At 37.2% G+C, this 15,892-nt stretch overlaps 1 protein-coding gene across 1 annotated transcript in view; it reads left to right on the forward strand.

Annotated features, from left to right (window-relative positions):
- Positions 1 to 15,892, forward strand: part of SPG11 (SPG11 vesicle trafficking associated, spatacsin) — an 85,084-nt gene that overhangs the window by 461 nt on the left and 68,731 nt on the right. The window contains exons 2-7 of the mRNA XM_007935232.1: positions 2,419 to 2,600; positions 3,512 to 3,736; positions 5,327 to 5,528; positions 9,458 to 9,595; positions 9,789 to 10,237; positions 11,956 to 12,101. Coding sequence (XP_007933423.1) covers positions 2,419 to 2,600; positions 3,512 to 3,736; positions 5,327 to 5,528; positions 9,458 to 9,595; positions 9,789 to 10,237; positions 11,956 to 12,101 — 1,342 coding nt within the window. The remainder of the gene's footprint in view (positions 1 to 2,418; positions 2,601 to 3,511; positions 3,737 to 5,326; positions 5,529 to 9,457; positions 9,596 to 9,788; positions 10,238 to 11,955; positions 12,102 to 15,892) is intronic.

The following is a 15,892-nucleotide window of genomic DNA, read 5'->3' on the forward strand; positions in this document are numbered from 1 at the left end:
TTTTGAATAGGCGAAGACGAAGGCAGAATGGGCATCTGCTTCGGCGTGCAGTTTTTCATTCATTGAACACACGTTGATTAATTGCCGTGCGCCATGCGCATATTCTTTCAACTAACTCAAAAATGCCAGCTGGGGATCGTCTCTTACTTGAGTCATTCTCATACCCTCTTTTTGTCACGTTTCACATATGGACTTTTGTTTTCTCTCAGTGACCAAGTCTAATTTGTTTATCCACTTACCTGTTTATTCAAAATTATTTATCATGCACCTACTGTTAGCTAAGTTGTTGTTGTTATGTGCCGTGGAGTCGGCCCTGACTCATAGCGACCCCTCCTTGGGTTTCCGAGGCAGTATCACTACGTAAGTAGAATTGCCCAACCTTCCTTCCGAGGAGTGGCTGGTGGGTTTGAACCGCCAGCCTTCTGGTTAGCAGTAGAGCACTGTCTAAAAGGCTGAATAATAAGACAGTTCTTACCCACGAGGGGCTCACATGAGTTGAGAAGACCAGTGATAATAATTACAACATAATGCATTACTTTCCTCTTCTGTAACTCTTGTTGAGGACTTAGAGTTTACGTCATAATCAGTGAATGATTTCACCTGTTGTGTGTCTTGCTTATTCCTGATCTCTAGTTGCCAGGAAAAGGAATTTCCCCATGGGGGAAGTTAGTGTATTCAGCAGCATTAAGTATGTCTGAACACAGCCTGTAAAGAAAGGAATGGGCAGAGAGAGAAAAGAAGAGCTCTTTTAGGTGTTTGAGAACCTAACACACACACTTGAAATAATGGAGCATTCATACATGAAATTAGTGGAGGGGAAAGGATCACAGGGGATTTTTTATTTGAATTGAATTTTAATTCAATTAAAATATTTCTTAGAGGACAAATTCTTAGTATTCAGGATTTATTTGCTACTTTTCTCAAAGTATAAACTTTTTTTTAATGTTGAAATCACTGTACATTTTATATTATGTTCTTTTCATTGAAAATTTCCTCTCTTTCCATGTGGCAAAATAGTCCATGCTCTAATGATTTTAATGATATCACAATATTCTGTCTTTTAAATATGTTTTAACTTGTATACCTTTTCCATATTTGACATTTAGGTTATTTTCCACATTTTCAGCGTAAGCAGTCAGGAATTGAGTGTTCACAAAAATTCATCAGATATAGACAGGCATGTAAAATGTGTCAGTCTTTTTTTCTAGTAAGAACTCAGTCACACCAAGTCCAATTTTTTTTGAGCCTGGTATAAAACTTAATACTTAGCTGTACCTTCTGTAGAAAAAAGAAGCTTTGAAGATGATGAAACTTTATCAGCATGCTAGCCCATCTCATTCTATTGTGGTGTTTTCAGATTTGAGGCCCTTTTATTTTTTAAATTTAATTTCATTATTTAATTAGATGCTGTTGGATCATTAGTCTTTCCATCCCTGTTAAACAGTATTGGTATTTTGATATTATAATTTAAAAATCCTCTTACTGCACTGTCCAGTATGATAGCCATTAGCTACAGGTGGCTGATCAAATTGAATAAAATGAAAAATTCAGTTTCTCACTAATGCTATCTAGATTTCAAATGGTCAATAGCTGCATGTGGCTATTGACTACTTTCATTAGGCAGTGCAAGTATGGAACATACCCATCATCATAGAAAGTTCTATTTTAGATGTACTTTCTGAATATAAATAATCACTTTTTTTTTAAGTCTTTGAAAGCATTTAAGTTTGCAAAAGCCTATTTTGTTCATTGTAAACACCACCTCATATAGATTGCTGACACTTATCCTTGATTGTGACAATTCTTTTAAACATTACAGTTAGGATTTAAGAGGATGAAAAAGAGGAGCTGTCCTTTCTTGATCTGAGGTCCCTTTCTCTTCACCACTTACTCTATAATGTTGCCTTGAAATGGATAAGTTAGAGAGGAAGAAATGAGGAAGAGGAAGATGGAAAAGGAGTAATTCCCAAGAGCAGTTTCTAGCGTCTTAAGCTGGAGTGTAGAATTCTACCTGATGAACTAAAGAGCTGTTCTCTATTCACCCTCGCTATTATGGGTGAATGTTACTGTGGATATAACCAAAACCAAACCAAACTCACTGCCATTGAGTCAATACCAACTCATAGCAACCCCCTTTGGGTTTGAGGTGGTAAATCTGTATGGGAGTAGATTGCTCATTCTTCCTTCTGCGGAGTGGCTGGTGGGTTTCAACTGCCAGCCTTCTGGTTAGCAGTCAAATGCGTTAGGCACTACACCATCAGAGCTCTTTACTGGGTATATCAAAAACCAAACTCACTGCCGTCGAGTCGAATCTGACTCATAGCGACCCCTTCTTGGGTTTCTGAGGCAGTATCTTTACAGAAGTAGATTGCCCAATCTTCCTTTTAAATAAATAATCTAAACTTGTCTTTTCTTTAGATTTGTATGGGAGAGTTCTAACAGCAGTACACCAACAGATAAGCCCAAATTGCTAACACTTAGTGAAGCATATGAGTTGTTCATCTATGAATTTAATTTGGAAGATGGAAGATGTGATGCAACCATTTTGTATAGCTGTAATGGGGAGACATTACAAAATCTCATTGAAGATCAAAGTATCAGTAAGTTTCTACAGGTGGTATTTCATCATGTTTAAATTTGTAACATTACTAGGTAATTTTATATGTTGCAGGAAAAGTTCTTATAGAGATAAAATCAGGGAAAGGTTCATCTAGATTTACATTGTCCAGTACAACAGCCACTAGTTTCATAGGACTGTAGAGCGCTTGAACTGTGGTTAGTACAAATTAAGATATAATTTGATATATAAAATGTCACTTAGTATATAAAAAATATATTAATAATTTTTCATATTATATATTGAAGTGATCATATTTTTGGTATTTAGATTCAATATTATATATTATATAATACTTAGATTCAATATTATGTATTTTTAAAACTAATTTTACCTGCTGCTTTTTACTTTTTTTGTTGTAGTTACTAGAAAATTGTAAGTTATATATATATGTCTTTCATTTGTGGCTCACATTATTTTCTGTCGGGCAATCCTGATACAGACTGGTTACAGAACTGTTGACTGTGTCTCAGCCTGATGACTGAAGGAGCAGAAATCAGTGCGCTCAGGCTTCTAATTTTAAAGCAGTAGCAAATTCAACCTCTCTTGATCTGTAGGGTTCCTTCTTTTCCTTTTTTGGGAAAAACAAAAAACAAAAACAAAACCTCTTGATGGCTCTTGTGGAGCCCCATGGATAAGCATACTTCTTTTTTTCATTCTGATATGCTATCAGATTCTGGGCACAAATGGAAGGAACAGAGATATTATAGACTGTCTTTATTCATCCTTATCCCCCCTCCCAATATACCTTGATTAGGTGAGTGTGAATTGCCTAGAGTTGGACTTAGTGATGTTTCTTTTTTTCTTTTTCCTGTTTGTGTTATGTTCACAAAATCACATTTACCAGTTACAAAATTGTGACCGAGTTTGACATAATATCCTTTTGTTTCACAGGTAGTTCTTCATCATCTTTGCGAATTCTGTCATATCACAATAACACATCATTATTGTTCATCAATAAATGTGTTGTCCTGCACATTCTATTTCCTGAAAGAGATGCTGAGATTAGAGTCCTCAACTGTTTCACATTACCCTTGCCTGCACAGGCAGTGGACGGAATTATTGACACACAGTTATGCAGAGGAGTTCTTTTTCTTTTGAATAGTTTAGGCTGGATATGTATCCTTGGTGGTGGTAAAGGTGATAAAGATGTTGTTTGAAAATATATAGGAGGAGGAGTAGAGTGGGGAAATTGATTAGTTTGTTTTCAGTAAAGTTTTTCAGGGTAAAAGATCTTCATGTATTTAAAATATCCAGCTATATCACTTTATGTCTCATTTGTTTCTATATATATTTTTTCAATAGTTGTAATCATCATATCCATATTTGTTTTTGTTCTTGTAAAATTGTATATACTTTAATGTGTACTTGTTCCAGAAAGGATTTAGATGGCTATTTTTCTCATTTATGATGTGATACATAAATTTTCATTTATTGATATAATCCATCATTTATCGTCTCTAATGGTTTGCTAATATTCCATCATATTAATGAGTCATATTGTTTGCTTATTTATTATTAATTTGGCTCTGGAAAATATTATGGTTTCTCTGTGTCTATAGGTCATTAACAAAATTATTTTGAAGATTTAAAAAATGACTCCTTATATGAATTTTAGGAGCTCTGGTGGTGTGGTGCCTAAGGCATTTGACTGCTAACCAGAAGGCTGGTGGTTCAAACCCACCACCCACTCCTTGGAAGGAGAGTTGGGCAGTCTACTTCTGTAGTGATACTGCCTCAGAAACCCAAGGAAGGGTCACTATGAGTCGGATCCAACTGAGTTTGGTTTTTTATTTTTTTCCTGGTTATATGAATTTTGGACTTTCATTTCTGAATTAAAGGAATTGCTTGTCTATTTTAACTATGTCATATTCTGTATTAAAATTTATTTTGAAAAAATGTTATATTAGGTTAAATTCGGTTTAGTTGCCAGGTTATGGACCTACACTGTCTAACATGGTAACCACTAGGTACATGTGGCTACCCAGCATTTGAAATTGTGCTAGTGCTACTGAGGGACTGAATTTTTCATTTTATTTAGTTACTTTTGACTTAAAAACTGATACTCAGTTCAGTTATTGGAAAACTTTTAAGTATATTTGGAACAACCTTGGTTGTCCCAGCTTTTCAACTGTAAATATTTTGAAGTCTAAATACAAATCAGGTATTTATGATGAAAATTTAGCATCCATATTGAGATGTGTACTGTGAGGGTAAAATACAGACCAGATTTTGAAGACTTAGTACAGAAAAGGAGTGTAAATACTTCATTAATAATTGTTACATTGATTTACATGTTAAAATGATAATATTTTAGATATAATGGGTTACATGAATATTAGAATTAAGGTCACTAATTTCTTTTTACTTTTTTAAGGAGGCTACTAGAACATTTCTAATTACAGATGTGGTTTGTATTAGATTTCATTTGGATAGTGCTGTTGAAGAACATTGGTAGAAAATATTAGGAGTATCTCAGGGCCTGGCACAGAGTAGGTGTTAAAGTATTGTTTGTTGAATGAACTCTCTTACCAGGTTGATTATTGTCCAGCCAATTTTACACTGTGATGGGGCTGTCTCAATGTCCAGCCTACCTTCTGTTATTATACCTACAACACTGGAGTGATGAAGTCTATAGCTCTCTCCTGTCCTATGTTGTAAATGATTAGGCATATTTAAGACCAACGATTCTTTAACTCTAACTCAAAGATATTTTTGACATTGTGGATGGTACACAGGTAGCACATGTGGATTTAGCACTTCATCAAGAAGATACACGTAATGAGCAACAACAGGAGCCAGCCAAGATGTCTTCCTTTACTTCACTGAAAGTGTCTCGAGACCTTGATATTGTTGTGATTGTTAGCTCCTCCAACTCTGCAATTGCTCTTAACTTAAATTTGTATTTCAGGTATGTAGATTACTGCAATTTCTAATTGAGGCCAATAAGTAGAGCCATAAGAAGTTACAAATGTACTTGTTAGCTTTTTTTTTTTAAGTTCTCTTTTTTTGTTTAGTTAAATCACACTCTGGCCACTGCTTGGTGAGGTTTTTATTGTTCGGTAATGTATACAAATGTCCATCCACCACTCTTTTATTTCTGAATTTATATCAGAGTTTTTATTTTGCTTTATAGGTCTTTGTCATTATATATGGTTTATGCCATCACATTAAAATGCAAACAACCACAATTTAAAAATCCATTAATTGTTATACATTATCTACTTACCACATTAGAGTAGGAAAGATACACTGTTTGTCTTGTGTTAGAATTGCTTCTTGTGTAGCTTGGGCTCTTGCCTGCTTTGAGGATCACTTTTTTTTTTTTTTTTAGAGGACTTTGACAAGGAGTACTCAGCTAGCTTTCTTCAGCTATTTCCTAAGATGTTTTCTTTGGGGAAGGAGCTCTGGTGGCACCATGTTTAAGGCATTCAGTTGCTAACTAAAAAGGTCAGTGGTTCAAACCCACCAGCTATTCCATGGGAGAAAGATGAGGCAGTCTGCTTCAGTAAAGATTTATGACTTTAAAAACTCCGTGGGGCAGTTCTGTTCTGCCCTCTAAGGTCTCTATGAGTTGGAATCAACTCGATAGTGCTGAGTTTGGTTTGGATTTTTCTTTGAAGGGCCGACACTTACGGCTCTATAAATGTGTTATTAAAAACTGAGTGCTTATTTATATTGCTTTTTCATTTAGATATTCTTGTTGCTTCTGATTACTATTGTTTGAGATTTGTGCATGTATATTTGTAAGTACATGTGTGGATATACACAGCTGCATGTTGCAACTTGCTTATCTAAGAGTAGGCCAGTCCACATTTAGGACAGGACTTTTAATATTTAGGGCCATGCAAAACCATTACAATTTTTGGTTCTAACTTACTATGAATGTGATAAACAAATCCTTGAGTAATAAGGATAGGTTTTATTGCTTATTGTTTGGATCATAGGTGAAATTCACCTTCACATACCTATCAGATCTCTTTATAACTGAGTTGATGTTTTCATTGGCCTTTTAATGTTTTGTTATTTAACTTTTGAGCAAAGATGGATTCTGAGATTGTGTGCTTGTTTATCAGTAGGCTATTTTTCTTACTGACTAAAACATACCTCTTATGTGTGGGATTATCTCCTAGTCATTCACCTTGGAAGACAGTTTCACTGGTGAGGAAGGGAGGACAATCCACTCAGCTATGCTGAACCTTGAGTAAAGTTCTGCTCTTCTGGTTGGTTTGGCGATACTTGAGAACAGAGGAAGATGCAAGAAACATTCTCCTAAAAAAATTTCATTGAACTCAGCTACTGTACCATCAGCCAGGCAGAGCTAGTATTCTGTTCTCTATGGCATATTTAGGGATCTGTCCTGCCCAACTAAATGAGTGATCTGTTCTTTTAATTATTTATATGATAATTTTCTGGAGTTAATGGCGTGCTTTATTTTGAGGTCTCTAGTGCTGTTTTTGTCATTCCTGCCTCTTAGCCCTATCTCTTCTTTCCCTTGATATAGAACATCTGCCCTTTCTCTTTTTTTTTTTTTTTACCAAGTCTTGTTCATTCTTTGAGACCCAATTCAAAACTACCTCGTTAATGAAGCCTTTCCTTACTAAAACTCCTTCCACCTACAATTTTGTGCTCATTCCATAGTTTTCTTCTTCTTTGAACTTCTACAGCACTTCTGGTTTGAACCACAGTTCAGCACTTAATTTTGTAGTCTTGTATTTTCCTAATTTTTCATGTTGTATCAGCTTATAAGTTTCCTGAGAATCCATACCCATGGTAGCACCTCAACCGCCTTAAAATGGCAATGATTTAAAAAAAAAAAAAAAAAAAAAAAACACAACAGGTGTTGGCAAGGATGTGAAGAAATTGGAACCCTCATCTATTGCTAATTGTTGTTGTTGTTATGTGCCATCGAGTTGGACCCGACTCATAGCGACCCCTCCTTGGGTTTCCGAGGCAGTATCACTACGGAAGTAGATAGCCCAACCTTCCTTCAGAGGAATGGCTGGTGAGTTTGAACCACCAGTCTTCTGATAGCAGTCAAGTGCCTTAGGCACAATGCAAAATGGTACAGCCACTGTGGAAAAGAGTTTCGTGGTTCCTCAGAAAGTTAAACAAAAAACTACCAGATAACTCAGCAATTCCAATCTTAGCTGGTGGCGTAGTACCTAAGACATTTGACTGCTAACCAGAAGACTGATGGTTCAAACCCACCAGCCACTCCTTGGAAGGAAAACTGGGCAATCTACTTCCTTAGAGATACCACCTCGGAAACCCAAGGAGGGATCACTGTAAGTCAAAATGACTTGACAGCAGTAAGTTTGGGTTTTTTTTGGGTTTTTTTTTTTTGAGTGGCTTATAGAGCCCTGGTGGTTAGTGGTTAAGTACTCGGCTACTAATTGAAAGGTCAGCGGTTTGAACTCACCAGCTTCTGTGTGGAACAAACATGGCAGTCTGCTTCTGTAAAGATTACAGCCTTGAAAAACCTTATGGGGTAGTTCTGCTCTGTCCTATAGGGCTGCTGTGAGTTGGAATTGACAGCAGTGGAGGTTTTTAATGGCTAATGATGTTGAGCATCTTTTCATGTGCCTGTTGGCTATTGAAATACCCTCTTTGGTGAAAGAGTTCTTTGCCTGTTTTCTGGTTGGGTTATCTGTATTTTTGTTGTTAAATTGTAGAAGTTTTTATTATATATATTTTGGATATTAAACCCTTATCAGATACATTGTTTCTGAAAAGTTTTTCCCAGCCTGTCAGTTGTCTTTTCACTTATTTGATAAAGCTCTTTGATAAAAATACAGGTAGTCCCTGATTTATGACGAGTTTCCCTTTCCAGTGACTCTGTCTTAAGTGAGTGCTGGCATAAGTTGAATACCTAATTTTTTAAATGGTTTTCATTATTAGTATCTTATAAAGATTTATAAAATCCAATCTGTATTTGTCTTTGAAGATTGAAAACATTACATATAAACTTAGAGATATATTCTAATGCATTCATACATGCATAAATATTACTAACCATAAGATGTACCAAACCTGAAACAGGCAGTCATAAGTGTGATTTGTCATAAGGCAAATACATTGTAATTCAGAGGCTTCTTGTATTTAATTTTTATGAGATTCTGTTTATTTTGTCTTTAATTGCTCTATGTGTGTGTGTGTGTGTGTGTGTCTTATAATCCTTTGTTAAAAACTAGGTCCCACAGCCATACTCCTATATTTTCTTGGAATTTTATGATTTCAGTTTTCACATTTAGGTTCTTGATCCATTGTGAATTGATTTTTGTATATAGCGTGAAGGGTGGTTTCTGATTTATTCTTCTGCATGTACAGATCCAGTATCCCCACCACCATTTGTTGAAAAGACTCTTCTTTTCCCTATTAAATGGTGAAAATCAGTTGACCATGACTGTCCATTTTGTTGTTATGTGCCATCGAGTCGGGCCCGACTCATAGTGACCCCTCCTTGGGTTTCCGAGGCAGTATCACTACGGAAGTAGATTGCCCAACCTTCCTTACGAGGAGTGGCTGGTGGGTTTGAACTGCCAGCCTTCTGGTTAGCAGTCAAGTGCCTTAGGCACTAGGCTACCAGAGCTCCTAAATGAACTTTATGTGAATATTCTGGGGTTGTTGTTATGTGCCATCAAGTAACCCCCTCCTTGGGTTTCTGAGGCAGTATCACTACATAAGTAGATTTCCCAACCCTCCTTCCGAGGAGTGGCTGGTGGGTTTGAACCATCAGCCTTCTGGTTAGAAGTCAACTGCCTTAAGCACTATGCTACCAGAGCTCCTGGGGCAATAATGACATGAATTTGGGTTTGATTACCATTTTTTTTAATGTAGGCAATATCCAGGACACCTACTGTGTGAAAGAAGGCTAGAAGATCTTCCTATTCAAGGACCTAAAGGAGTAGATGAAGACGATCCTGTTAACTCTGACTATAACATGGAACTGACCAAGTTTTCTTTCCGAGTTGATAGGTACAGAAACAAGCTTTTGGATTTAGTTTATTTTCTTTGTTGTCATATAGACATAATTCCTTCTTGGTAAAGGTCTTTACAGAGGTAGATGCTTCTTTTTTCTTTTGAAAGAGAAAAAAAAAAAATGCCCTTGCCCTCATTTATTGTTTTACTTAGTGCCTTTCCCTGAACAGACTCCACCCTATCTTCCCAGGTCTTGGAAAGCTCAACTATCATCATTGAATGAAACAATAAAGAGGTCCAAACTGGAGGTGTCCCACTGTCCTCCATGGTTCCAGGATCTTTTGCATTTGGAATCTTCTGAATCTGGTAATTGTGGTACCAGTGTGCCAAGCTGGGCCTTCATTCCACAGGACACATGTGGCCTGTATAATTTTCCGTGGAAAGATGGTCATGCTAAGAGCTATCATCCAGGAAGTTCCTGGAAGATAATGAATGTCAGTGAACAAGAGGAACCCAGAGAGCTTGAATGTATGTCTGTGACAGGACTCACTGCATTGTTTATTCAGGCAGTGGAAAAGACAGGCTGTACCATTGTCCTATGGGATTTGGAGACAAAGGGCGTGCAGTATTTTCCCCTTGGCAAAAAATGTATTCCTGTAGAGAGTAATGGAGACCAGCAGCTGTGCCTAGTTTTGACAGGTGAGAATGCCTTTTATCAAGATTGTAATCCATTGCTGAGAGAGTACTTTATGAATGAATAGTAAAACCTGTGAAAGCCATCATGTGTATAAGGTGGGCACCTCCTGGAGAAAAAAAACTCAAGTATTTTCCACTAAAATGAATGATACAAAAATGGAAGACTGAAATGCTATCAAAGGCAGAAAACTTGCAAGATCCAGAAAAACAAAGCTCTTACAGGTTTGACTTTATTTGCCTCTGTTACCTTGGTGGTGCTCATGGCTGCTTTCACACCCAAGCCTAGTCTTTCATTAAAGAAATTTGGTGTCACTCTTGGTAACTGTGTTAGATTGGTTCTCTAGAGAAACACAAAAACCAGCAAAGCGTATATATAGAGAGAGAGAAAAAAAAAAAAAACTTTATCTTAGGAAAATGGCTCACAAACGTATAGAAGCCAGCAAGTCCAAAGTCCCTGGAGTAAACATCGGGCTGGCAGCAGCCTTAGCTTCCGCAAGCGCAGAGGGCCGAGAAATTCAAGGCTGGCAGGCAGTACACTGGTTGTTGACTCCAACAAAAAACGAATCCAGGATCTCCAGGCCAAGCAGTGGGCTGCTCACTCACGGAAGGTTGTAGTCATTACACCAGGGTCCTAATTCCTCAAAGAATGTCTCTCTTCCCAGGATGTCCCTGGATATCCTGGAAGCAGGCCACACCCCTAGGGAAACTCTCCTTGGGCAGATTGACCACTCAGAATACAGTCATCCGATCCCATCATGGGAACCACACAGAACTGGGGTCCAGCCAAGTTGACACACAGCTCCAGCTATCACAGTAACTTTGTCTCATGTTCAGTTTTTAATTAGTGTCATTTCTGCTCACCTAAATGCAAAGATACTAAATCAGACAATAAAGGTTGCTTCCAACCCAGAGACTCTTTACTTGACTTCAGTCTGTATAAACAGAGGTCATAAACTGGATGGTCATGGGCCATATGTTGAACTGCAGATTTATTTTGTTTGACTTGCACTACCTGTGCACATTCAAGGCCTTTTCTGAAAACTTGATTCATTTTAAAGTTGAAGAATTTCACAGAAAAGTCTGGATTTCCAGCTGTTACTGAAAAAATTTTAAGATCTGACACCATTGGACCTATATTCCTACAGGTCTGGACTTAAGTTTCAGTTGTTCTCTTTAGACCATTTTCTTTCCAGTTAGGTTTTTCTTGTACTTCCCTCACCACATGCTTGGCCCCCTAGGCATTTGGGTTTGATATATCACATATGCATTTATTCATTATTTGTGTCATCATGTTCTACAGAGATGTTGAAGGTTATGATTGAACTAACCATGCACTGCTGCTTCTTCAGTACCCACATTTTGGTAATCATGTATTTCTGTATGTCAGGAGCATGCTATTATTGTTTTACTTTAGTAAACCAGGAATCTGACATCTCTGTAAATGTTTAAAGAATCCAAGTATTGAGTGTACAAGATAAAGTAGAAATGTGGGGTTTAGTGCTATTTCATGAGATGCAGTGTTCTTAGTAGAATTTACCTTGTGGTTATCAATAAAATAAAACTTTTCTTTAAAAACATTGGAAAATCACAGTGAATTAAAGTCATAATAATATATTGTGTCCAATAAATATATTTGTAATTGTAGTGGTGAAGTATTAAGTAATTAGAAGCCTCACTAAGTCCTAATCGTTAATTAAAGCTAACTTTTCTTTTTCCTATAGAAAATGGACTCTCTCTGATTTTGTTTGGTTTGACTCAAGAGGAGTTTTTAAATAGACTAATGATCCATGGAAGTGCCAGCACCGTGGACTCTCTTTGTCATCTTAATGCTTGGGGGAGGTGCTCAATCCCCATACATGCACTAGAGGTAACACATTTAAATGTCTTGTTTTAAATAAATGTTAATTGTTTTTCTGTCACATGTTCTTATTTGACTGAGGATTTGGGAGAATTTCTTTAACTAACAACAAAAAGAACTAGTTTTAACCCATCTGGTTGCTCAGTTCTGACTATCTCATTACCCTCATTCTACTTAGCAGTTTATCCTGTTGATTGTTAAAAGATATAAGATTAATAATAAGGATTATTTAAGAAAGATAAAATTATGGGAAATGGAGTCAACAGTAAGCTGATGAGACAGATTAAAGGAAATAAAAGCAAGTTACAAAAAGCTGTAATAGGATTCTTCCTAACTTGGGAGCTCTGGTGGCATGATGCCTAAGGCATTTGACTGCTAACCCAGCAGCCACTCCTAGGAAGGAAGATTGGGCAGTCTACTTCTATAGTGATAACCACCTTGGAAACCCAAGGAAGGGTTGCTGTGAGTCAGATGTAACTTGACAGCAGTGAGGTTTTTTTTTTTTTTTTTTTTTTTGTACTCTTCTAATCCAGCTCTACAAGAGACATGAAATAACTTGAATATATATAGCATTTTACAAGTCACACTCTTTCACGTACATTATCTAATTTTGTCCTAAATAACCCCATGAGATGGGTTGGGTAGTGTTTAGTCCCAGGATGTCCATGTATATTGCAAGGTAAACATGTATATATCCCTAGGCCATACCCCTAGGGAAACTCCCTTTCAATGGATTGGCTGCTCAAAACATATACATCTGATCTCATCATGGGAATAACCACATCACAACTGTCTAAACCACTCAGAATTGTGGTCCAGCCAAGTTGACACACAACCCCAACTATCATAGTCATCCATGATGGGCAGGTTCCAGCAGAGCTTCCAGACTGAGGCAGACTCAGAAGAAGGAAGGAGCCATCTATTTCTCAAAGAATTGGCCAGTGAAAACTCATGAATAGCAGTGAAATACTGTCTTATGTATTACTGGAAAACTTTATGAATAGTCCTGAAACATTGTCTGATAGATACAGTCCACAAAGATGACCCCTCAGGTTGGAAGAGCTGCTTCCTTAAAGTAGGGTCGACCTTAGTGATGTAGATGGAGTAATGATTTCAGGACCTCCATTTGCTGATGTGGTATGACTCGAGAGGAAGGAATAGCTACGAACATCCATTAATAATTGGAATATGGAATGTACAAAATATGAATCTAGGAAAATTGGAAGTTGTCAAAAATGAAATGGAATGCATAAAGATCAGTAAACTAGGCATTAATGAGCTGAAATGGACTGGTTTTGGCCATTTTGAATCAGACAACCATGTGAACTACTAGGCCATGAATGACAAATTGAAGAGGAATGGCATGGCATTCATTGTCACAAAAAATGTTTCAAGATCTATCCTGAAGTGCCATCCTGTCAGTTTTAGGATAATATCCATATACCTACAAGGAAAACCAGTTAACACTATTACTATTTAAATTTACACACCTACCACCAAAGCCAAAGATGAGGAAATTGAAGATTTTTAGCAAGTTTTGCAGTCTGAAAATGACCAAACATGCAATCAAGCAAGATGTGTTGATTATTTCTGGTGATTGGAATGCAAAAATTGAAAACAAAGAAGAATCACCGGTAGTTGGAAAGTATGGCTTTGGTGATAGAAATGATGCCAGAATTGCATGATAGAATTTTGCGAGACTAATGATTTACTCATGGAAAATACCTTTTTTCAACAATATAAACAGTGGCTATGCACATGGACTTCACCAGATGGAGTACACAGGAATCAGATCAACTACATCTGTGGCAAGAGGTGATGGAGAAGCTCAATATCTTCACCCAAAACAAGGCCAAGAGCTGACTGTGGAACAGACAGTCAACTGCTCATATGCACATTCAAGTTGAAGCTGAAGACAATTAAAGTAGGTCCATAAGAGCTAAAATATGGCCTTGATTATATCCCTTCTGAATTTAGAGACCATCTAAAGAATAGATTGAGAATCCACATTCCAATAGGGCTAGGTTCGGCTTTCTTAAAAACGGAAGATACTACACAGATTTGTAATCTAAGAAAGTAAATATGGTTTGCTTTCAACAGGGGAAACAAGCAAACACACAAAAAGATGTGTTTGGACACTTCCGGTAAGATGGAGGAATAGGCAGACAAGTGACACAGACTCTCTTCAACAAAGAAAAGAAAAACCAATTCAGAAGATAATCCTGGAGCCCTGAGCTTTGAAAGGAACTATGCAGAAGTGGATTAGACACCAACTAGTGGAAAAACCTGAATGAAAACAGTGAGTACAGAGACGGTTAGAGCTGCGGACAGTCAGCTACTCTGACAGGACCAACAATCTCAGTATTTCCAAGTGGTGTTGGGCCCTGAGAATTGACCTAAAGATCAACCCTGGTCACCAGTGGCTGCAGGAACGACTGCACTGGTTGCCTATGACTAGGAAAGGAAACAGCAAGAAGGGAGACAACCTGAGCTGTTGACTTTCTGCTGTCAGAGGACACAGCCATTTTGATTGTTTGCATGTGGCAGCCATTTTGGATATTTAAAGTAACTGAGGGTGCAGCCATTTTGAATCTTTACAAGTGGCGACCATTTCGGATTTTAAAGTGATAGCATTCTCATTCGGATTCCAGGGGCCTAAGAATAGGCTTTGTTTGCCAAGGTTGACAGGGACATACCAGAAGCTGACGACAGGAAAGGAGACAGGTGGTGAGTGTATAGGTAATGTTAACTAGCAAATAGAGGAGCACAGCACCCTGCTTGCATAGATAACATACAAAGAAAACAAAGGAAACAAAAATTGTGGCAAGTCACCCCAAGATACAATCACCAATTAAATAAAAACACAAAAACATTACAATGCCTCGGAGACAATAGAGCATCACAGTCCACACAAAGAAGCAAGATAAAGCAGGAGAAACGGGACCATGATACAGACTTGAAACACATTCCTGAGGAAGATGCAGCACTGGAACTCCTTGATAAGGAATTCAAAAGAATTATATTTTGATATCTTCAACAAATTGAGAGACAGATCAAGGAAAACACAGAAAACCCTAGAACAATTTCAAAAGACAATACAAGAACAAAATGTCAAAATAAATGAAAAATTAGAAATGATACAAAATCTACACATAGAAATCCAAAAGATCAATACTAAATTTTAAGAAATAGATAAGACATTGAATGGACAAAGGAGCAGAATTCAATCAATGGAAGACAGAACTAGGGAGATTGAAGGCAAATACCTGAATGCTTCTTTGGAAAGGGATAAATCAGAAAAAAGATCAAGACAAAATGAAGAAAGCCTCAGGTTCGTGTGGGAATCCATCAAAAGTAATAACCTATGTGTCATCGGAATTCCAGAACAGGAAGAGAAAAATAAAACCACGGAGAAAATTGTCGAAGATTTGTTGGAAAAGAATTTTCCTTGTATGATGAAAGATGAGAATATATCCATTCAGGAAGTCCAACAAACTCTAAACAGGATAGACTCAAAAAGAAAACCACCCAGATATATCATCATCAAACTTACCAAAAGCAAAGACAAAGAAAAAATCATGAGAGCAGCACTGGAAAAACAAAATGTTACCTACAAGGGGCAACGAATAAGACTAAGCTTGGATTTCTCAGCAGAAACCATGCAGGCAAGAAGACAATGGGATCATATGTATAAAACCCTGAAAGATATACCTAGAAAACCCAAGAGATTCAATCAAAAAACTACTGGAACTAATTGAGGGATTTAGCAACGTCGCAGGATATAAGATCAACATCCAAAA

This window comes from Orycteropus afer, unplaced genomic scaffold (genome assembly GCF_000298275.1).
Source record: "Orycteropus afer afer isolate SDZICR_OR568_19922 unplaced genomic scaffold, OryAfe1.0 scaffold00026, whole genome shotgun sequence".
Lineage (NCBI taxonomy): Eukaryota > Metazoa > Chordata > Mammalia > Tubulidentata > Orycteropodidae > Orycteropus > Orycteropus afer.